This window comes from Epinephelus moara, chromosome 3 (assembly GCF_006386435.1).
Source record: "Epinephelus moara isolate mb chromosome 3, YSFRI_EMoa_1.0, whole genome shotgun sequence".
In the NCBI taxonomy this organism is placed as follows: Eukaryota; Metazoa; Chordata; class Actinopteri; order Perciformes; family Serranidae; genus Epinephelus; species Epinephelus moara.
In genome coordinates, this window is record NC_065508.1 from 32,823,967 (window position 1) to 32,847,701 (window position 23,735).

The 23,735-nt window shown below is 39.8% G+C and overlaps 1 protein-coding gene across 3 annotated transcripts in view; it reads left to right on the plus strand.

The window, feature by feature from the left end:
* Window positions 1-23,418, plus strand: part of LOC126388280 (seizure protein 6 homolog) — a 116,945-nt gene extending 93,527 nt beyond the window's left edge. The window contains exons 6-18 of one of the 3 annotated variants that reach the window (XM_050041307.1): window positions 515-683; window positions 1,208-1,374; window positions 1,457-1,651; window positions 3,473-3,611; window positions 14,147-14,343; window positions 16,019-16,213; window positions 18,304-18,495; window positions 18,784-18,978; window positions 19,184-19,222; window positions 19,325-19,433; window positions 19,522-19,618; window positions 20,421-20,494; window positions 22,268-23,418. In XM_050041307.1, coding sequence (XP_049897264.1) covers window positions 515-683; window positions 1,208-1,374; window positions 1,457-1,651; window positions 3,473-3,611; window positions 14,147-14,343; window positions 16,019-16,213; window positions 18,304-18,495; window positions 18,784-18,978; window positions 19,184-19,222; window positions 19,325-19,433; window positions 19,522-19,618; window positions 20,421-20,447 — 1,721 coding nt within the window. In that variant the 3' untranslated portion in view covers window positions 20,448-20,494; window positions 22,268-23,418. Of the gene's footprint in view, window positions 1-514; window positions 684-1,207; window positions 1,375-1,456; window positions 1,652-3,472; window positions 3,612-14,146; window positions 14,344-16,018; window positions 16,214-18,303; window positions 18,496-18,783; window positions 18,979-19,183; window positions 19,223-19,324; window positions 19,434-19,521; window positions 20,495-22,267 lie in introns of those variants that run through there. The other 2 variants (XM_050041308.1, XM_050041306.1) reach the window with 2 other exon arrangements.
* Window positions 23,419-23,735: the final 317 nt, after the last annotated feature.

A 23,735-nucleotide genomic window follows, 5' to 3' on the forward strand; every position in this document is an offset into this window, starting at 1 on the left:
TTCCACTTAGAACGCAGATGATTTTGATTAACAAAAGCTTTCACTTGGTTGTCACCCACCGAGTTGATTAGTTACACTCTGAGGCCAAATGAGTGTGTTTGCATGTGATTAGCAGCATGGGGAGCTATTCTTTGGAGACGGGGCAAAACAAGGCCATTGGACCTGGCTGCCTTAATTAGAACTGGGCTGCATGACTCTCCTTCTCCTGCTGGTAAAGGCTCATCTGCCAGTTCCAGCCTTTCTCCATGTCTGCCTGCAGCTGGTCTGAACTGATAGTGTTACTGCTGCTGTTTTGCTGCTCTCTTTACAAGTCCATCACACACAGTCACACACTCTTAGACCCAGGTGAGCTGCCCAGTATAGTCCGGCCACAATCCACTGGATATTGATGCAATCTATGCTCAGATAGGGACTTTCCTCCAAAACCCCCCCTGGTGTCATTACTTTTCTCATCCTGTCTCTCTAACTCTTTGTCTTCTTCTTATTTTCTCTCATTGTCTCTCTTCTCGTATAGCATCCTGTGGGGGGATGATAAAAAATGCCACCTATGGTAGAATTGTCTCTCCTGGTTTCCCTGGCAACTACAGCAACAATCTGACGTGCCACTGGGTCCTGGAGGCCCCTGAAGGCCACCGGCTTCACATTCACTTTGAGAAGGTGGCTCTGGCAGAAGATGATGACAGGTGGTGTATGCACGCTGTTAAAATCAATCACACGTTGAGAGCGAGTGCGTGCAGTGTGATTGTTTGTGTGTGTCTTCAGCTAATAGATGGCACTGAGCTTTAAACTCGTTTTCTGAATAGCAGTATGCCTGTGGATAGACCATTAAAACCCTCAAAGGCTATAAATAACCAAAATCTTTAGGGAGCGACAGATGAATTTGAAAGGACCTTTTATCATTATAATCCTTTAACAGTGTTCTATCGAGTGAACGAATTGAAGGGACTACAGAGGGTAGTGAGAGGTAGGAAACAGCAATTCCATTACATTTTTATTCAGTAACTACTGATCCACATGGCTATCGTCACACATGGCCATTCACCTCATTATGGAGTGGGGGAGAATGTTATCACAAAGTTATTACAGCCACAACTGGAACAGTGAGCAGCTCTGGGATGGCTTGTAACTTCTTTTTTATGCTTCTCTTACCTTTCAAGGCTCACTTACATCTATTTTAAACTGTCTTCTTTCTCTGTGTGTTTTTTAGGCTGCTGATTAAGAATGGCAACAACATAGACTCTCCCCCTGTGTACGACTCCTATGAAGTGGAATATTTGCCCAATGAGGGTGTGCTCAGTACCGGACGTTACTTGTTTGTAGAGTTCACAACAGATGGGACAATGACCTCCACCGGTGCAGCCATCAGATATGAAGGCAGGTTGATCGTGCAGAGATTGCTAACAGTATGTTGTACCTTGTCATTTATGTTTGATGCCATGTATTTTTGTGCGCGCAGCTTTTGCGAAGGGCATGTGCTACGAGCCCTTTGTGAAGTACGGCAACTTCAGCAGCAGTGACTCCACCTACAGCGTGGGCGCAGTTGTTGAATTCTCATGTGACCCTGGCTACACGCTGGAGCAAGGCTCCGTAGTGATTGAGTGTGTGGATGCACAAAACCCACAGTGGAATGAGACCGAGCCAGCTTGTAGGGGTGAGTCAACACATTTCATCGAGTAATTGTGCGATATGAAATCTTTTTAAAAAATGTGCTTCCTCTGGAGCAGAACTTAGAGGCAGATATAACTGACCTGAGGACCCAAGGCTTTTATTGTCTGCTTGATCATTGCAGGAGTTAGTAAAGTCTCTTTATTCAGACATTAAAGACCACTGGCAGTTAACCATATCTTCCTAAGCTGCTTTCCTCTGATCCATGATAAATTTCCTCTTAAAACTGTAACAATGACTTACTTTGATATGTGTGCTTGCAGGGCACACTTTAGAAGTGCTTAAGATTAAAAAAGGCATACAATAGTTGGCCTAAGATGAACACCACCATACTGCACAAACTGCGCACCATACTAAATAGCTATCCCTGAGCCCTTCCCTTCTCCTCCCTTTCTCTCTCACACTCTCTTCCCACACATGACACGCTGACCTTACTCTCGGTGTTTGTTGCCTGCATGGTCGTCCTGCCAAACAGGAAAATTGAAAAGCTCTCTTGTAAAGCTAGATATGAGAAAATTTAATTTCTGCCCCTCTGGGTCATGGTCATCAAGTGGTTCGGCGATAGTATGCAGTTTTATAAGGTTCATGTCAAGGAGCCTGCACACTCGATTTCAGCTGTGTTTTATTAAGCATTAAGACCATGGTTCCATCCTGTGAAGCTAGTTCATGTATCAGCATAGTTTTAGTTACTCTGACCATGTTACGTGCGCAACACAAATAGCATGACTGGATATTTTGCTTTCTAATTTACCTGTTAAATTAATTGTAATTAAAAAAATTTGGGATCTTGAAACAGCCCAGTCCCCAGAAGGAAATTTTGGAATTGTACATTTCTGCAAACCACAAATACAGTATATTTCCATGTTTCAAATTTACAGTATTATTTCTAAAGTGACACAGTATATGAGCTGACCTTGTCATCAGGAGTTGGAGGGGATGTTGGATGGTGTTACACCAAGGTTAGATGCCTGCCAAGCTGCAAACCACTGCAGACCACTGTTGGAGACCAACATACAACAAAACGGGTTGTTTCTAAGGGAGTCATTGCTGTGTTTCTAGCTTTTCAGCCACTAAACGTGAGTTTTTTTCATTAGTGACCCTTGGCTTTGTAGCAGCTTTTTAGCCTCAAATGTGGGTGATTTCTAGCAACCGGTGGCTGTGTTTCCAGCAGCTTTTCAGCCCCCAAACATGAGACTCATTGCTGTATTTTCTGCAGCTTTTTAGCTCCCAAATGTGGGATGTTTTCTACAGACATCACAGCATGTCCTGCAGGGAATGGGCCCTCAAAAGTGAGTATTTCAAGGCAAAACATGATCTTTTCCTAACCATAACCAAGTGGTTTTTGTGCTTAAACCTACCCATGTTAACTACAACTTTAATAAAACGTAAAGTTTCAATGTATTTGCTACATAATACCATGCATATGTAATACATCTGTGTTTTGCAGAAATGTACAATGGCAATATTTTTTCAGGCAATTGGGTTGCTTGACATTAGGGTTGCAGTGATAAACTGGTCTCGCAATGTACCATGGTATAAAAACTGATGGATATCATATTATGTACATTTGCCTATCAACGGGATTGAAAAAAAAATGCAGCCGAACTTACCTGCACATCTCCTTTTTACACACACTTGCATTAAAAAAATGGTTTCAAGTTTCAGTCAGTCAGTCGACCACCCCCTCCCCCCTTCTGTTTTCATTCCTTTAGGCGCCATTTGAGAGACAGTTATCGTACCTTCAAAATGTTGTTACACTGCATATATTTGTTTCTCAATGTCAACCTGAGGTGTTTGTGTGTTGTAGCGGTGTGCAGTGGGGAGATCACAGACTCTGCCGGTGTGGTGCTGTCTCCTAATTGGCCTGAGGCCTATGACAAGGGCCAGGACTGCATCTGGGGTATCCATGTGGAAGAGGACAAGAGGATCATGCTTGACATCCAAGTGTAAGAGACTGCACTCAGGTGTAAGAGTAGACATCACACAGGAAGGTCAGAGAGGAGGTCAGATTGACCTCGAGATGTTAAACACTCAATCCCTGGACACAAACACACGCACGCTCAGTTTCTTTTCTCATCTCCTCTCACAGTTGCACAGACGCACTACGACACGCACATGGGGAAGTGTTTCTGTGGTTGCAGTCACTAATTAGATTTTTTTTTTTCATCCGCTACATTAAGAATTCTGTGTAGCTTCCAGCTCGCTCTCTGACCAGATTAGCCAGTAAGCCTCCCTGCTCCCACTTCCCTGGTGTGTGTCTCAGAGTTGGCTTTGAAATGAATATGCTCTGGCAGTGAACTACCCTGAGCCACTTATAGAGCCTTCCCAACTGTAATTCAACACACATTCAACACACGTGCACACAGATGTCAAAATAGACATGCACATACAGGCACACACTGTTTCTCCTTCACTTGCACTGTATATGAATGTCCGCCCCCACCACACATACACCACATCTCATCCAAGTTATTGCTCAGAAACAAATTGTAAATTATCACATTTCCTGGATATTTCTTCACTAAATATTTCTTTGAAAACCAAACTATCCAAGTGTGCATGAAAATCTGTATTATTATTTGCTCATCTCATATGGATTCATCTGTTTGCCTGGTTTAAGTGATTCCCACAATATTTCCACAAACATGCATCCTATAGGAAGCACAACTACAACATAAATGATTTGTGTTATTGCCTGGAGCACTTGAACACAAAGAGGGCATAGCGAGGTTAGAATTAAACCGACGGGAAAACTGCCCAAGGTTGGAGAAAAATTGAGTCACAGATGAATCTGAAACTGAGAATATTGTTAGCTATTAGCCATAGAGAACATCTATGCATGTAGGCATTTGTTACCTTTAATCTTTTACCTCTTTTTCTATAGTCCGTTTCAAACAGGACAACATTAACATTCTAAATGGGTCCCTTTGTATTTCCTGTTTGAATGTATGTTAATGCAGAAGCTGACAGGAAGTAAACAGGGACCACAGTTGTTGCCCTAGCAACAGAATAGCAATGAAACGGTCCATATTTATAATTTATTCATTCTTGCTGTAAGAATTTATATACATTCTGAACAGTTGATGAAATTGTGACACTGAAAGGTTTAATTATGACATGAGGTCTGGATGCTGTTTTTCTTTTTTCTTTTTTTAGGCAGCAAAAAATATATTTTTCCATTAAAGTAAAATGAACATTTTTATTACACATATCTTTTTTGAGGATAAGTGCAGAGGGGATTTTTTGTTTTTGTTGTTTTTAAAGGGTGAATAATAAAAAAAAAAGATCGACAAGCATTCTCATTGGTGTGGTGGTGCAACAGCGTTTTTTTTGTTTGTTTGTTTGTTTGTTTGATATTCTAAATTGGTATTCTATTCTATCTGCTGAGTTGTAAAAACACAAGAAAAGACAGAGTACTTCCTGTTTACTTCAATCTGGACACTATTTGGGCAGAAGCTGCACTACCTTCAGTGATCACAGTGAGGTGGTCACAGTCCAAAACCATGATTGTACTGATTTTTAGCTGTCTTGATTACCAGTATCAGCAGGATCAACCTGGATATTTCAAAATGAGTGCCTGTATTTGCACTGCAAAGACACAGGAAATAATACTGATATGACTACAGATTTATTATAGTTACGACAGAGTACAATCAGAACACGTTGTACTGCAAGACAGTATTCAGTCATTTTTTAGATGTTGCTACAAATAGCTCCAGGGATTCTCTCACAGCTGTGGTGGAAATATGGATGGTTTCTGTACGGGCTCAGGTTGTATGCCTTTCCATGGCCACAATACACATAATGCCCCAAACATTATCTCTTAGGCTTACAGGACCTGAGATATGGGCCATCACTCAAACATGATCCACAGATCAAAGGGAATAATAGCATCAGAAGATACCAATAATACACAACGTCTGAATACAGCAAGGGTTTGCGTGACCCTGCTTGCCTCCCTCTTCTTTAGTTGCAGATTAAGACTCAGTGATTAATGTCTGATGTTGAAAGTCAACCAGGCCACCTAGGGTAAAAAAAGATCAGAGAGGATTTTTTTCCCCTCCTTTCAGAAGTAAACAAGTTTGATTTGAGGTAAACTGATTTTCATTCAGGGATCTCTTTTTAAATTGCATCAGCCGTATATTTGTTTTAATCCGAGCCACATGAGGCTGCTCGCTGCAAATTAATGGTGCTGCGGCCAGCTCTAGTTTATCTCAAGGTTGGTCATGCATGGCCTTCATGGCAATAGAAACCCACAGCTTGTCTGATCCCTGCAGACCCTCCCATTACCCTCATGTCTGGTCGGCTCATCTTGAGAAGCATTCCTGAAGGCTGGGTCAACATGGAATTTGTGTGTTTGTGTGTGCGTGTTACACGCGTTGAGGTGACAAAAGGCTCTTGCGGATGAGAGCTGTCTCATTATAAGGGTGGGCACACACTTTTCCACATTAATGAGAATGTTTTCAGTATTATCATTCATCACTGTGCCTGTGCTGGCAATTACAGTGGAGCAGTGTGCATAATGAGGACTGATTAATTAATTTAGGCCAAACAGGAGGGCTGGCTCTTTGCTAATTAGCATGGAGCATGGCTCGAGCGAGAGCAGGAGACAAGAGGTTACAGCTGATATCCCCACCTGTGGAACACAACAAGGTAAATGATTCACATGTGGATTTTAGCATTCAGAGTGTATTATTTCCAGAAATAGCTGTACATTTCAACACAGTGAGGAAAGTCTGTTTGACAGTGGTAATGCTTTTGTCAGTTTACTGAGCAGGATCAGACTTTTAAGATAGGACATACTGGGTTTATAGTGTCCTCTTGTGGACACTTTGAACATTACAAGTCATTTGCAAGTCTGCTTGTGCTGGGGAAGGTGCCTGGAAAATAAATGATGTTTTTTATTTGAAGAGAGATCCCTTTTTTTTTCTGCTGAGTAGAACAATTCAAATGTCAAATACGTGTAGGAATAGATGTAGAAAGTTGCCTTTTGAAAGCTTGACATTGAAAGCAATTTCCATTCTGTTAGAGTTACTGGATATTTGTCGGGTTCTTCAGACTTGACTTGACAGGTCAGTGAAGGTGACAAAACGCCTGGAGGCTTGCACAAAACACAGCTGTCATCCCCTCATCTGCAGAACTGAGCTGGTGCCATTGGTATGCAGAGGAGCTCTCTGAAATTCTTTTAAAAGTCCTTTTTCAAAACAGATCCCTTGAACTTTGCAAACACCCAAGTCACGTCAATGAAGGAGACATTTAATCGAATAGGACAACTCTCAAGCATTGCCTTTAAATTGTTTTGAAATGGGCTTTGTGCATCCTTACCCTTGAGCATTAACTATGTTAAAAGCCGGTCTTACATTCTCACACATCACCATTTTGACATCACTTTGGCTATTAGTCGTTCACGGCTCACATTAGTCTTAGTTAGTCATTCAGGCTCCGGCCAATTACAGACCAGGACAAGAGTCAAAGTAGTTCAGCTGGTAATTTTTCAAAATTGATCAATGAGTTGTGCCAATATTGATTTTAATTGTCTGGCTGGTTGCCTATTTCATGCTCACATTTATAGCCTCATACAGCAGTAGAGTGACTGTCACCAAAGCTGAATTTCAATGTCATTGTCTTAAAGGGACAGTTCACCCCAAAATAAAAAAAAACATATTTTCCCTCTTACCTGTAGTGCTATTAATCGATCTCATTTATTTTGATGTGAGTTGCCAAGTGTTGGAGATATCGTCTGCAGAGACATCTGCCTTCTCTCCAGTATAATGGAACTGGATGGCACTCAGCTTGTGGTGAGCAAAGTGCCAAAAAACACATTTAAAAATCTCATAAGCAAAGTCTTTTTCAGGAAATTATGACTCAGTCACTCAAGATGATCCACAGACCTTGTTGTGAGCAGTTTCATAATGTAGGAACTTTTTTTTATACTGAACAACACCTGCCAACCATATGAGTGCGCACAAGGAGGTGTGCCTCTACTGCTGGCTCACCTAGCAATGCTAAGCTAGCTAATGTTTTAGCTTGCTATTAATGTTTACATCTCTCATTGTCACGAGCATGAGCCTTTCATCCATGAGTAGATGCACTCTTCCTTCTGCATGGTGATACAGTTGTCTGCTTTAGTTCAGTAGAAGGAAAATAGTTCCTATATGAAACTGCTCAATGAAACTGTAGTACCCTGACAGGAGTCTGATAAACAATAATGTTACTCTAAAATGGAAGGAGAAGATGAACTGACAAACACAGGGGGCATATTAAAAATATGCCTTCAGATGATTAAAATCAGTTTGCAACACAGCACAAGGTGTGACTGCTTTCCTGTCTGGAGGGGAAACCATTAAAGGAGCCAGGTGGGATGACATTTGGGTGGACTGATTGCCAGGTTGCTACAGAGAAGGCAGCTGAGTGACCTGTAGTGACTCACCACAGAGTGCTGTGTAAGTCTTGACTAGAGGCACTGTGTGTTTGGCACTCTTTTGTGTTGTTACCAGGATTTTTAAAAAAGCTCTTAAAGCCGACAGTGGAGTGAATAGATGGGGTCAGTGGGAAAATTTAAAACCGAGGCTGACTGCAGCATCTTTGATGAGTTCGAACGACTGGGGACACGATTTAGGAACCCAGACAGGAGAAAAGGTTACAAGTAGGTGTCAAGTAGGCAAGCGAACAATTTGCCAGCGCTGTCAACTTTAAATCTGATGTTTTCGGGTATGGCTGCATTGCTGGCTTTGCATCGTGTGGGATGGCAGAGCCAAAATATTTTGCATAAAAAAAGAGAGATCTGAGACCAAACACTCAGTGGAAAGTGTGAAGACAGATTTTAACTCTGTGATCTCTCCATGATGAAGATGAGACACAGAGAAGCATGGGCTCAGTCTTGAGATGCTTTGATTTCTGAAAGATAATGAAGAACTGAAATCAGATTTCATCATGTGCAAAAATATGAGCTCTACCAGATTAGTTAAAGCTAAAGCTAAAGAATAAAGGTTGTGGAGTTATTAAGATATGCCACTGTAAAGGCGAGTAGAATTCATGACAGTGTGAAAAAATGAACCCAGGTGAAAACCCTCTAGAAAATGGCTAAACCTGTAGAGCATAAAGCAAAAACGGAGCAGCAGGTGCTGTATTTTTTTGTCAAGTCCGATGAAATGCAGAGACTGGAGGTAATCACACAGTAAGATTGCCAACTGACAGTACCACATCTCTCCTTCTAGGGTAGTCTAAATGCAGGGAGACCTTTGGGAGGAGATAAGGTGAAATACAGTGCAATGATAAGGGGGATAGCCTTGTTGACATGAGCAGCAGGTGGAGGATGGAGCTTGAATAGCAGTGAAGTGTGATATGTGGCGATAGAAGAAGATGCAAACAATTTGGCTGTGGTGTTCCTCTGTGGACATCACCCATGTTTTACTGTGACAACTATTGTGGCATGACTACTCAGTGTTAATACAAATTGTCATTTTCTGTCATTCTGTGCAGTCACTAAGTGTGTGCAAGGGCCATCTTATCCAGAAGTGCTGAGTATGACTCACAAAAGATGTTATGAAAATATAGAAAGTGTTGGCATTGTATGTTTCTGCAAACCACAAATACATTTGCACATAATGTTTTTATATTATATCACTGTTTCTAAAGTAGAGCCCCCATATGTGAGTGTTTTTTGGTGACCCATGGCTTTTTTTCCTGCAGTTTTTATATGAGTGTTTCTTCAGGACCCATCACTTATTTCAGCCCCCAGACTGGGTGCTTTTTAGCAATCCATGGTTGTTTTTCTAGTGGCTTTTCAGACTCCAAACATGGGTGTTTTTAGTGTCTTATGACTGTTTTTCCAGAGATTCTTTGGCCCCTAAATGTGGGTGTCTTGTAGCAATCCATGGCATGTTTTCCTGCAGCTTTTTAGACCCAAACTGGATGTCTTTTAGCGATCCATGTTTGTTTATCCAGCAGCATTTTAGACCCCAAACTTGCATGTTTTTGTGTCCTGTGGCATCTGGAGGCAGCATCTTTTTAGCCCACAGATGTAAGTGTTTCTTGGGGACCGTCACTGTTTTCAGCGCCCAAACATGGGTTTACTTTCATGATCCATGGTGGTTTTTCCAGCAACCTTTCAGCCCCCAAATGCGGGTGTTTTTTAGTGGCCCATCTGTTTTTAAGCAGGGATAGTGTCATGAAAAGCAGTTGTCTTTTTAACGAGCTGATGGGGTTGTGCCCTCAAAACTGAGTACTTTAAGCCAAAACATAATTTTTTTCTAACTATAACAAATTGGTTTTGGTGCCTAAAACTAACTACACATTAACTACAGCATTGTTGAATAGAATATAAGTCATTGTACCAGTACAATGAAATTTAATTTTAATTTAATTTTTAGAATATAAGAAAACATAAAACATAAAGTTTCATGTATTTGCTACATTATAACATGTAAGTGTTATGCAACCGTGGTTGACAGCAGAGTACAATGCCAACATTTTTCTTGCAATTGGGTTGAGCAAAGAATGTAGGAGCCTATAGTGTGAAACTTCATCAGTTTATTGTGTTGATTTCCTTCTCTTGCACACTCTAACAAATGTCATTTTAAGATGCAACATTTCCAGATATGCATGAAGTGTATTCATGCGGTTTGGAAATGGAAACTGGCATTGTCATTCCTGTCACTTTTACCACAGCGCCTGATTGTTGGAGAACATGGAGGTGTAAATTGTCCCCATAGCTGTCCAACTAACCAGAGGGAGTACCTTGTCACTCAGCACCTCATTTCACTCCCATTCATGCAGCTGGCATCTATTATTTGTGTCTGTCAGGAGAAGCTGAAATTCATTTTTTCCCCCCAAATTTCAGCACCAGCACATTGCACAAGCAGACAGTGGAATCCAATCATTCTGGTCATGTTTTTGTCTTAAAATGTTGCTTCAGGGAGTTGCAATAGCCTCAACTAGTGGCCTATGAATATACATCTTGTGGGTCTAATTATATAAATTGTTGGTTAATGCGGGATGCCAAATGCAGGATTTGTTCCTCGTCTGGGTGAATAAAGCTGAAGTGGGTGCATTTTATTAGCACGCTTGTTTCTACTCAGCGGTAATGTGGAAATTCTGTGGGGGAGGTTGTGAATAGGAGATTGAGGAGAGGTAAACAGACTCGGGTCATTTGTTTCCTTCTATCACATAAAACTGTCAGTCACAAGCTCCTACCACTGCATTTGTTCCACCAAAGCTCCAGCAATATAGTTAGTGTGTGCATATTCAAATGGCTGAGTCTCACAGGTTCTGATAGTCAGTCTGAGAATGCCAGGAAAAGGAGAAAAGCACCTCAATCTCAACTCCAATGCACCTTCTCATTCTAAGTCAGTCAGTGTTTCAGCACGAATTGCAATTTACGCTTGTAGTAAAAAAAAAAAAAAAAGCTGAAGCAATCACAGTGACATATAGTTTATAGTGTGTGAGACAGGTGATTCAAATCAGTGAGCTGACAGGACAATCAACATAAACATAGACATAGAGTTCTTAGAGAGGTTATTCATTAGGGAACGTCCATACTGGTCCATGTCTGTATTTTAAGAGCCGACAAACACAAAACAGAGAATAAGAATAAACAAAGACAAATATCAAATGTATAGAAAGTAGAATTTGACATTAAGGGATGATGTTCCACACACAAGCCATACCCACACCTACTATCATTAACTCAGGCCATGTCCACATGGAGACGAGATTAGGTGTATCCACAAAGGTTTTTTATCGTATAGTCCTTTCGTAAACACGGAACCAGCGTTTTAGGAGCCCAAATACGGCAACTTTTGGTCCCAGAGTGAAAAAATCTGAAGGCGCCACCTTCGCGTTTCCGTATTTACAACACAGTACGCCTCTTTTCTGAAATGATGATGCCATAACCCCACCTCTCCCTTAACCCGCATGCGCTGGTCAACATTCTCCTGCAGTTTTGTAGTTTTGTAATAAGGTGTGACCCTAAGTAGCAGCTCTACCACGTCGTCAGTCCATACAAAGTGGGGTCCTCTGGCATTTGTATTTTCCGCCATCTTCTTCTTCGTGTTTGTTTACATCGCACCAGTTTTATGCGCATGCTCCGTTCCTTATTCTCTGTTTTTGGTGTACTTTGTGGCAGTGTTGCAGCGCCACTTACAGGCCTTGCATATATACTACAGCGTTTTCAGTGGCTTCATGTTTACGTACACATATCTTGAGACGATTCTGTGTTTATGGAAAACTTTTAAAAAACAAAATCGGTTCCGTCTTCGTGTGGATATGGCCTCAGTTGAGGACAATAGCAACAAACATTTTTTTCTTTTTTTCAGTTGTCTTTAAAACATTTTGCAAGACCTTTGCTTGTATTTATTTATATTTATTTATATACAGGCCTTTAATTCCTTTCACGCAAAAGTGTTGGTCAGCAAAGATGGGAAATACAATAAAATTGTTTATTTAAACCAATGTGAATATTACTTGTTTAAAAATTAGGCTTCAGATAATATATCAATTATGAGTCATTCAGTTGATCTAGCTCTTACAGTAAGTGCATCAGAGAGAGAGTGAGTGACAGCGCTCAAGGATTATGGTGCCTGACGTACTGACACAACTCCACTTTATCCTGTTAAAATAATATTCACAACTTGGATTAATTTTTATGAAAAACCCTTATGATTCTTTTGATCTGAGAACCCTTACGGACTAAAGGAATATGAATAACTTACATGGTAATCGAGAGATGGACACACAATTTGAGGTTGCCAACAACGTGGTTTTATACATCCGAAGAACTTGGCAATCAGAAGACAGAAATTTAGTTGTCAAAAATTGTCCAAATTATGCAATAAGTCCTGCTGACTTAAATTTAAATATATGCATTGCATGCATGGTTTTTTACTTTCTATTTTTCTACTGAATTTTACTCTACGATTTTCTTTTATGTTTGTTGGTTCATAAAATGAGATGACATATGGGTGTTTGAAGGCATTATTGACAGAGTTTGACCTCTCTATAAAATCTGCTTCTATGTTCAAGATAATTGCTCTGTGACCTTGTGATTAGAATCAGCTGCATGCCACTCTATATATGTCTTTCAGGTGCTATTTGCGTCATCATCCTGACTATGCAGCTCTCTTTCACTTACCTGCAACCTTGCTGTACATCAGAGAATAACAGTTTGTCTCAGGGCCCATAATTATTTATATGTTAAATATTTTGGCTTGGTTATAAGCTTGACATAAACTAATCATACAGTTTTCAGCAAGCACATACAAACATTTGTCTTTAAAAGGATCACAACTCAATACGAGATGACATGACAGCACAGATATTTTGCAGAGTAAAAGTAAGTTATTATCAGAGAGATAAATACAGGGGGGAAAAGACAATGACATATTATTTGAGAGAAGGATGTGATCACAGCTGAGAGAGGAGCTGGAAATATGATTTCTAGGCATTGCAACTTGCAATTTGCATTAATGCAAATTGCATACAGGAATGTAGAAAAGCTGGGAGGATTGTTATTTGTTGCCATTTCGGGAAAGCACTGGCTGCCTGAAAATGGTTTGATCAGTTGCTCGATCACGTACAGCAAATAGTGGTGGAGAGCTTATGCAGGGGACTGTCGATTCAAAGCGACAAAGCATGGCTCCTACCTGTGACATGTATGAAGAAGGCATTTTTCTGTTATTACTTTAAGTAACATAACACAAATAATCATACAGCCAATCTGCACTGCTAGTTTGACACCTGCCTGTAGGCACATAAATTGCAGCTAGTTTCCACTGCTTATTGTGTCAGCAGGGAAATACAACTTATGCGGCAAATCGTGTGGGGTTTTTTTTTTCATTTTTCTCCATCCCCAGTGTGTGAATAAATGTCAAGCTTTACTGATGTTCTGTAAAGGGGTAAGGACATATGAATCTAGAAATGGAAAAGGTTAATGCATTCTTTAGTTAATAAATGACAGCAGACATTCTGTCTAACTGTGGCTTAGCTGCCTCATATTCAATTTTATATGAGCATTATAGCTAACATTTAGATTATTTATTGGGTATTTATTAGGGAGCCCTTAGTTGTCATTATTTTTCATGTGTTGCAGATTTTTTTGTATAGGTCTAGTGATCTAAAGGATGATATTATATCATGCTCATGTGCTGCACATATACACCTTTGTACATATTCATGAGATCAATGTGTGGGGCGAGGACACATACATCATGAATTATTTAGTGTTTACTTCACATCAGATCCATCCAATATAAACAGAATTAATATGTTTCAAGTACTGCTGACATTGCCTTATGCCATCAGCTTTTGCTTTCATCAGCCAGGAAATATACCAGTCACTTTACTGTTGATGCTCTGAGCAAAATACACAGCAAATACATCACTTGACCACAGACATAGAGCATTCTGTATTGCTGTGCTTTCAATGAAAACCTTCATTCATATAATTAAGAAGAAATGTAACCAGTTTTTACTTATGTTCTAGTCTCCATGTTGGTAAGAATGACCTGCTGACCTTCTATGATGGAGATGACCTGACAGCAAACATCCTGGGCCAATACAGTGGCACACGGCCACACTTCAAGCTCTATACCTCCATGGCTGATGTCACCATTCAATTTCAGTCCGATCCTGCCACTAACATCTATGGCTACAACAATGGCTTTGTGGTCCACTTCTTTGGTAAGACTGGTTTGATTTTTTTTTTGTTTAGCTATGAATGAATTTATTGATTTATTGAAAAAAATTAAAGGGTAACTTAAGTGTTTTCCAGCCTGGACCCTATTTTCCTAAGTTTTTGTGTCTAAATGACTTATGGGAACAACAGTTTTTCAAACTGGTCCAGTACTGAGCAAGACGATGCAGCCAGAGGCAGTGAAACTGAGTGCAATGTATTCCCTGTGGGCAATTGAGCACCAACAATTTACAGCCATTAAAAGTGTTTGTTTTTATCACTGACAGGCTCAAATTTTTATTATTAGCGTCTGACAACTTATGGAAAGGATTACTACAGAAATAGACCTTTTTGTTAAAGAGTAAAGTCCTTTTGGTTTAACCGGAAACAGCCCCAAAATCACCATCGTAAATTCCACCAGACGGCATTTAAATAAACAGTAATTTAAGAGTGTTTAAAGGCAGTTTATTTTCACATCTTACTGAGTTAATTAAGTGATTATTTTAACCAGACCAGAGAGGAACAGTGAAGAGGTGAACCAAGATGGCTGTTGTAAGTCTTACTTTGCTTCTGTCAACTTTGAATGAAGTGTGTTTTACGATGATAAAATGACTCTTTATTTAAATTGAGTCTGGTGTGTTTGGAGACAGCGATTTTGGGGCTGTTTCTAGTTGAACAAAAAGGATCTTAGTCTTTAACAAAGAGGTCTATCTCTGTAGTGATTCTTTTCATAATGTTGTCAGACACTTAGAATAACAATCTGAGCCTGTCAGTGGCAAAAAGAAGCACTGTTAGTGGACGAAATTTGACAGTACTCAGTTGCCTTTAGGGATTACATTGAAACCTGTTTAGTGGCTGCAGGCTGCAGTGGTCTCGCTCAATACTGGACCACTTTCTGAAATTGTTGTTCTTATTAGTCACTTAGACACAAAAACATGGGAAAATAGGGTTCACAGTGAAAAACACCAAAGTAACCCTTTAATTTTCCTCTCTGGTTAACTGCAGCCCATTGCTTAATGTATCTTATGCTTTTAGGGTAAAATTACCATTGCAAGACACACAAGAAACCAAAAAGATAGTGCTAAGCATGGAATGTAAAATGTTACTTGTATGTTTAACCCAGCAGGTTACCAATTGCACAAAAAGGTCTATTTGTTCCTCTGTCTCTTTGCCTCTTTCTTCCTCTCGATGTGACTCTGTCTGTCTCCTGGCTTATCCCAGGTGCACAGGATGAGATAACAACAAACAGAAACAAAATAATAGGGTACACTTCAACATCAGCTGGTTTTGCCCAATGCTTTGTGTTCTTGGCCCTGTATGCTGCAGTTAGGGAGGTGCAGATTGACTGGTGCCAAACCACATGCTGTGTTCCTCCCAGCAAACATCACAAGCCTCTATTTACATTGTCTTCCCAAACTGCTGCTGTTTAGTGCACACAGAACTGACAATTTATATGTATTCATTCCCTGCAGAGGAGGTTGTTATATATCAAATGCTAGAATTTCCTTGAGGAACCTCATTATGTGTCCCTTTACAATCCCATATAAAGAATGCACATTACACAAGAAAATGCATTTATTATTTAAATTATTTAAGTATTTCTGTATTCCCAGTACTATTGTGTTCCATTTCCCATTCTGTCTTTCCTCTCTCCTACCAACACAACTGCTCCAACGCCAACAGAGGTGCCGAGGAACGACACCTGCTCTGAGCTGCCAGAGATCACCAACGGCTGGAAGAGCACATCCCACCCTGACCTCATCCACGGTACAGTCGTCACTTATCAGTGCTACCCTGGATTTGAGCTGGTAGGCTCTGAGATCCTTATGTGCCAGTGGGATCTCACTTGGAGCGGCGATGTTCCAAGATGTCAGGAAGGTGAGAGGATGCACACAATACCAAGTTCCTTTTTTATTTGTTCAGACTTACAGAGTGAATGAGAGTAATACCTTACCAGCCATATTTACTCTCATTCTGTTTGTGGGTTTAACCCATGTTATGAAGTCATTTAGACTTTGATGGTCACTAGCTTTCAGAATTGCTGTTTAGTCAGAATTACACAGCACTCACTAGGTGAATGTATCAGGTGAGTCTAAAGACAGCCCACAGTTGCACTTTTTATAGATAAGATCAGGGATACCCAACTTGTTTTGCCTGGGGCCCACTTTTGCGAAATGGCAGGAGGCCTGGATCCATTCAGAAAATAAACATTAATCGTATTTATCAGTATATATATAATATGAAATGCCTGTGCTAAACCTTTTGGCATTTGCTGTCCTCACTCATCTTTGTCGAGCGGCAAATCCAGTCAGCAGCTCCTCACAGGTCAGGTGTATGCAGGGGCATTTCTGGGATTTGAGGACATTTGGGGCTTAGCCTGGGCATTGTAGAGGGTTTTAGGGGGTCCTCTCCTCTTGCTGTGAGGCGAAAATATTAACCACTGCACCACCGTACCGCCGTTTATTTTTAATGTGAATTAGAAAATGGCTGCAGATTTGGCCCATGGCCCATAAACTGAGTATCACTGGATTACATGGTAATAAGGACCAGAATAATCATTCATGAATTTTCAAGCCCGTATAATATGTAGTGTCTTTTTTTGCTGAAGCAGGCCTCTTTTTTGCTGTGTAACACTACTAACTGGCATGCTGACCATGACCCTCCTTAGTAGCAGTTGGTTGTAACTGTGATTTGTGAACTTAAAGGGGAACGATTTTACACCCTAAAGTCAATAACAGGTCTTGAGGAGTACTGCATAAAGGTTGTATGAAGCCTTTTGTGGCTCCAGAGGGAGCTGCATGAAATCTTATCATTTGCCAGTGTTGGTTTGAGTCTGAAGACTACATGTTTGGGATTTAAAAAAAAAAAAAAAAAAAGACTGTGTGTGTTTGTTTGTTTGTGTGTGTGTGTGTGTGTGTGTGTGTGTGTGTGTGTAGCTCTGTAGCCTGCTTCTCATCTCAAGCAAGGTTATATTAGCTGCTATAATAGCATGCATGAATCTCTTACCAAACTCAGTGGTTGTGTTGCATTGTGGGTAATGTAGGCTCCAGGTCTTGACTAGGAAAAAGAATGTGTGGAATATTAAAAAAAACAGTATCAGTTCTTCTGCATCAATTTTGATCCTTTTAAAATGGGCCCAACAGTGTTATAGGAGTGCAAAGACACTAAAATCCTTTGCTATATTGTTAATAGTTATTTATCTTGTGTTGTATTTGTTCATAGTTTGTCATTTGTCCTTAAAAAAAGCACTTTTTTAAATTATTTTTGCTTTGTTCAAAATATATGATAAGAATAATTTTTATTTGTAGAGCACTTTTCAAGCCTAAAGCACCAAGTGTTTTTCAAAGGGGAAGAAAATACTAAATAAAAGCAATATTAACGAAGCATATGCATACATACACAAATAGATTCATACATGTGTAAATACATGTACACACAAAAAGAACTCAGTGAGAAGGGGGAAAAAAAGAAAATAATACAAATACAATTTAGTTAAACATAATAACAGTATTAATAATAATAACATCAATAATAATCAAACACATAATACAAATAATTGTTTAGTCCATCAGCTGTTAGGAAGAGCCTCCCTGTAAATGTAAGTTTTGAAATGAGATTTAAAAACAGGAATAAAGTCAGCCAGTAGACCCAGACCAGCAGACTGAGGGGCCTATTGGGATGGTACGATGTCAGGAGCTCAATTATATACTCGGGAGCCAGATCCTTCAGAGCCTTGTGTGTGATAAAAAGCACTTTTAATGGGTTCCAAAAGAGACTGGAAGCCAAAACTGTGAAGCCAAAATTGGTCTGATGTGTGAGAATCGCTTTGTTTTGGTTAAAAGTCTAGCTGCTGAATTTTGAACAATTTGGAGCTGTTCTGTGGCTCACACATTTGTTATTATTCTACTACTCCCACCACCAATGATAACAAATAATCATCATCGTCATTTGTTTTTGTGATGCACCAGTTTTGACATGTCAGGATCCTGGAAATGTGGAGCACAGTCACAAGGTGATCGCAGGTGCCCGTTTCACTGTTGGATCGACGGTGCAGTTTCTCTGCAATAAAGGCTACATCCTGTCTGGCAGCAGCATCCTCACCTGCTACAACCGAGATTCAGCCACACCCAAGTGGAATGAGAGGCTGCCCAAGTGTGTCCGTAAGTCACTCGAGTCAGAAACACTCATTTGCATGGGCACAAATGTTGCTGTTCTGCTAATTTTGTGCTGCTTTTGTTTCTTTGGTGACAAACTGCAACTAATCCACATATACTTAGAACTAACTAATTCTTACTTCCAAGTACAAGATAAAAGGTCCATCTTGCCTTTCATGTCTTTGTTAATGTGACTGTTGCCTTTATATGTGTTCATGTGAGTGTTTGTGCTCTACTTTTGAAAAAGATGCGTAAGAATGTTATTGTGACGTAAGATGTCGTCCTGTATCTCAGCTGAAAAGTACGAGCCATGCAGGAACCCTGGTGCTGCCTCCACCAGCATTCAGAGCTCTGAAAAGGCCTTCTACCAAGCAGGAGAGAGGCTGACCTTCTCCTGCCGCTCAGGCTACGAGCTGCAGGGTGATGCCACCATCTACTGTATCCCTGGACACCCGTCACAGTGGAATAGCACTCCTCCTGCCTGCAGAGGTAAACTGTTCCCACAGAGTGAATCAAACTTTTTGTTTTTACGGTTGTCACATTTGAAAAACACTGCAATCTAAACCATATTACTGTTTGTGCCATTGATTGTGTTGCTGTTTGTGAATGCAAGGACTTTGTACTTGTTTTGTATGCAAGTAATATATGCACTGTGCTTTGTGTATGCTGACTAACTGCAACTGTGTCCTTGTAGCATCCTCAACTCAATATGTGAATGAACGCAGGCTAGATGGTGAGTCATGTTTCGAAACATTGTAGTATCAATATATTATTTTATTTTTTTTGGCATATTTCACAGAAATAACACCCGTTTTGTGTGTCTTTCCCCTTCTAGTTGTTAATATGGATTATAGCATGGAGGGAACCAACATTGCCCTTGCAGTATTTATTCCAACTGCAATCATCCTTGTGGTTGTCCTCGGGATTTATGTCTACTTTGCAAAGTAAGTAGCGACTTGAGGCTGTATTTATTTCATTTGCTATCAAATGAGGTGTTACAGGATGTTCCCTGTTCCCCCACTCTCTGCTCAGACTCCAAGGGAAGACCATCAGAATGCCAACATCCTCGCCACCATATGACAACATGACGGAAGAGTCAGCTTTCGACAACCCTATATATGAGAGCGGAGTAAGTACAGATGTCATGAGCATGCAAGACGTGGATTCACAGAACACCAGTGTGCTGTCCTGATCCTCTCCCATCTGGCTGTCATGCTGTCGTCATCTCATGTTTCACCAGCAGAGGGCACGCTCCACCTCATCTTTCATCACCATACCCATCATCAGTAAGAGACAGTGGTCTCAGTTGATGATGTTGCTTATGTGAAATGTAAAGAAAGGACAACTTTCTCCACTTCACTCTGTGGTCAGAGGTCATTTTGCATCTTGGATTCACACATTTCATCCACTTGGAGGAGTGGGAGTGATGTGTTGGACTTGCAATGCATCATTTACATCGTGGTATGTCATCTCTTACCCCAGTCATATAAATGTATCACTGTGTTCACACCAGCTGTGTAAATGCACATTTGCTGGTCTAAGCTGCTTTGCACCAATAACTGTGATTTTATTTAAAAGAGGCCCACAAAAACAGTATTAATAATAATTCATAGCTATAGATTCATTTGAAATGAATAGCTTCTACACATCTAGCAAAGGGGCCCTTGATCAAAGCACTTTGTCAGATAGGATGGGTCAGTCTCAGTAATTTTACTTTGAAAAAGCTCTTCAGTAGTTTTACTTTTACTGTTTGTACCTGCTAATTGTTTTAACTTACTGATTAATCACAAATAAATGTATGTAGAGCCAAGCATCATATAGACATAGGTTTCTATGTGATCTTAGAAAGTTATCTCTCATTCAGTATTCTTTTCATGTGCTGGTCTCAGTTGTGACTTGAGCGTCCTCTCATCTTTTCCCTGCTCCTTCAGCACTGGCAGTCTCATTCTAGATACTAAATCCTGTCAGTCTGTCCACTTCGGCCATACTGCTGAAGAATTATAAGGTGAGATCTCATTCTGATGCTGAGAACACACTGCCATCCAACCACCATATAGTTCGGACTACATCTCCCAACCTGCCACACATTCTGATCTGGTTTCAGTGCAGCACTTCAGTTGACGCTTTGTAGACAGTTGGCCTCTTGAGATACAAGAAATGTTTGTTTACACCTAAAACAATGGAAAAAGTATTTGCCATTTTTGTTTTTGTTCTTCTTTTTTTTTTTTTACTTGAACTTGAACTCACCCTTATTTCCCCTTTAATCCCTTGTCGTTCTAACATTTCCATAAAGTTTATAATGTGCTACCATGGTACAATAACAACATGTCTGATTGTAACAGCTACATCACATGTATACTGATCATATTTTGTCATTAGTGTCTTTCTAGTATTTGTTAGCAGCACTTTACTTTAGGGTATATCACTCATTATTTTGTTATTTGCTTGTTTCTCAAAGATCCAGTGTGTAGGATTTATGGGCACTTATTGGCAGAAATGCTATTTTATACTCATAACTAGTTTCTTACCTGAAATCGTCCTCTCCTACAGAGTCTGCCATGTCGTTGCCCAGATCATACAACTCAAACACAGACTCTAGATAGGACCATTCGTGTGTTCACGTCGGCCGCCATGGTTCTCCTACATGCTTGGCAAATGGGAGAAGTTTCAGTCCACACGCTCACCGCCAGATGCCACTAAATCCTACACACTGAACATTTAAGAAAAGATTGATGAAATAACTTAAGTTACTAACACATTACTAGATATAGAAAGGATAACAAATAATTGTGAAGAAGAATTGACAGAATACTATCAGATAGATCCTGATGTTCATCTTGTTAGGCTTTCAGTTGGTATGCATGGATTAAAAATGATAATGGCAATTCATAGTTGTAAACTGTAACACATCTAATAATAACTCTTCTCATGATGTTACTATTTCCGTTTTTGTTATGGTCATATCAAATTGTTTGTGTATGTCTTCTTGTTTTAGGATTATAAAAATGTGCAAGACAATATGGATAAAAAGTATTTCTTTAATAGTAGATTATCACTATGTCAGCACCATGTTTCTATCTTAACTCACACAGGTCCATTTGCTGTAAAACTTCAAGTAATAGCCAGGGCTATTATTTGTTCAAATGACTGAAATCAACAGGCCTATATTTTGGAGGTGTCTACTTGGGACAGGCCTTTAATTCCTTTCATACAAAGCTGTTGCTCAGCAAAGTTTAGGAAATACAATCAAATTGTTTTTTTTAAACAGTACAAAAATAACTTGAATCATTCATTTGATTTAACTCCATCAGAAAGTGCATCAGAGAGATAGAGTTACGGCACTCGAGAATTATGGATTCCTTTGATCTGAGGACCCTTACGGTCTCAAGGAATATGAATAACTCACAGGGTAATAGAGGAATGGACACATAATTTGAGGTAGCCAAGAATCTGGTTTTATACATCCAAAGAACTTTCATGAAAAAAATGAACTGCTTGGCTACTAGACCAGGCATCTAATTGAAACAGGCCTTTATTTGTCAAAATGTGTAGCTACACCAGGCTAGTAAAAGGGACTGGATGTTTAACTGGGACTAGGCTTTTAATTGAAGTTTTACAGTATGTCAAATCAGAAAAATACAATCGAAGATAAAGAACTTATTTGTTTCAATATTGCAAACGTAATTTCACTCTGTGTTAAATATGTATTTCTGCATTTCAAATTGTTCCCTATTATTAAGATTCCCTTTTAACTGGTTTATTTGTCTGGTCTTTACAGGAAAAATGAAAAAGAATAAGAGGTGTCCATTTAGAGACCTTAAAGCAAGAATTGCTCAAGCTTTGCCTTTTGGGACCCTCTCTGCACTGCTCATCTTTTTCCTCCAACCTTTTTGTTCCCACATGATTTCTTTCCATTTATCCCTTTGTGTGGATTCCTGTAAATATGTCCTCCTGTCCACGGTCAAATCTGTGAATCTGTGGATCACCATGGTGATATTTTTATAAAGTAAAATGGTGATGACCGTTGGTGATTGTATGTTTTTTGAGTACTTTTTGATGACCTTATCCAGTAGCAATGACAGACTGAGGGAAACGATTTTGGTTGTTAAGATCTGTTGGATACAAATTCCCGAACACCCAATATTCTTTGGATATTTACCATCATGACTTTCTTTTCTTTATGTGGATGAGTCTGCTATTTGTAAATAAACTGCCTGTCCAATATGAGTGCCTCACGACTGACTATAACCTGAGAAATCACACGTGAAAATGTTTGTAAAACTGAATCTTTCATTTAACTATTATTTTGTATTTGTAGGCTTGACATCCTTCACACTGTGTTTTCCCATCATATAGTTTATCTTCTAGGAACAAAAACAAATGATGCCTGATATTTTCCTATGAACTGATGTGTGGTTCCACCATCATTTGGGGACCCATCAGCTATGTATAACTTTATTCTCATATGACATTGTAAAGTCTGCCTCAAAAGATGAGTAGCAATTTGTTCATTTGTGTATGTTCCAAACTGTAGTTGCACCTCAGCATTAACAGACCCTGAGATAAAACCCAGTGATAACATAAAGCGATCACATGATTTGGCTAACTTACCAGTGCAGGTTGTGGAATGCAACATCAGTGTGATTCCTGCATTGCAACTTCTCAACAGTTAAAATTACACAGTGTGCATGATCGATCATCGTGTAACAGACAGGTTTTACTTTGGGTCACATTGTCGTGGTGCATCTGCTTGTGTTAAATTTGTAGATAGACCCTTATATCCTTTGTGCATATCCTTTATACTCTAACAAATCTTTCTTTCAGCATCGCAGCTGGTGCAACCACACCCAGGAAACCAAATCACCTTCAAATATCTATAATCCTCTGATTAATAATAAAATAAATTGTTGTTTAAAGTACTGTCATTGACTCATTAATGAGTAATTAATTGATATGAGAGTTGTTCATGGTTAAAAATGTACAAGAAACAATACAACAAGCCTTATCTCAGACAAGTCTACCCAAGTTAAAGGTTCTGTATACAACATTTAGAGCATTATTGTTGTGTAAAAATATAGTGGAGTAATGACATATTGAGCAGAGAATGAAATCACGCTACCTCCGTGTGTTGTAATCCGAGCTTCTCCATGGTCTGCTGTGGTAGCCATTCCAGCTGGGTGCGCATGTTAAGGTCCAGACACACCAAACTGACTTCAGAGAACTAGCGTGATGAAGACCCCATGCTA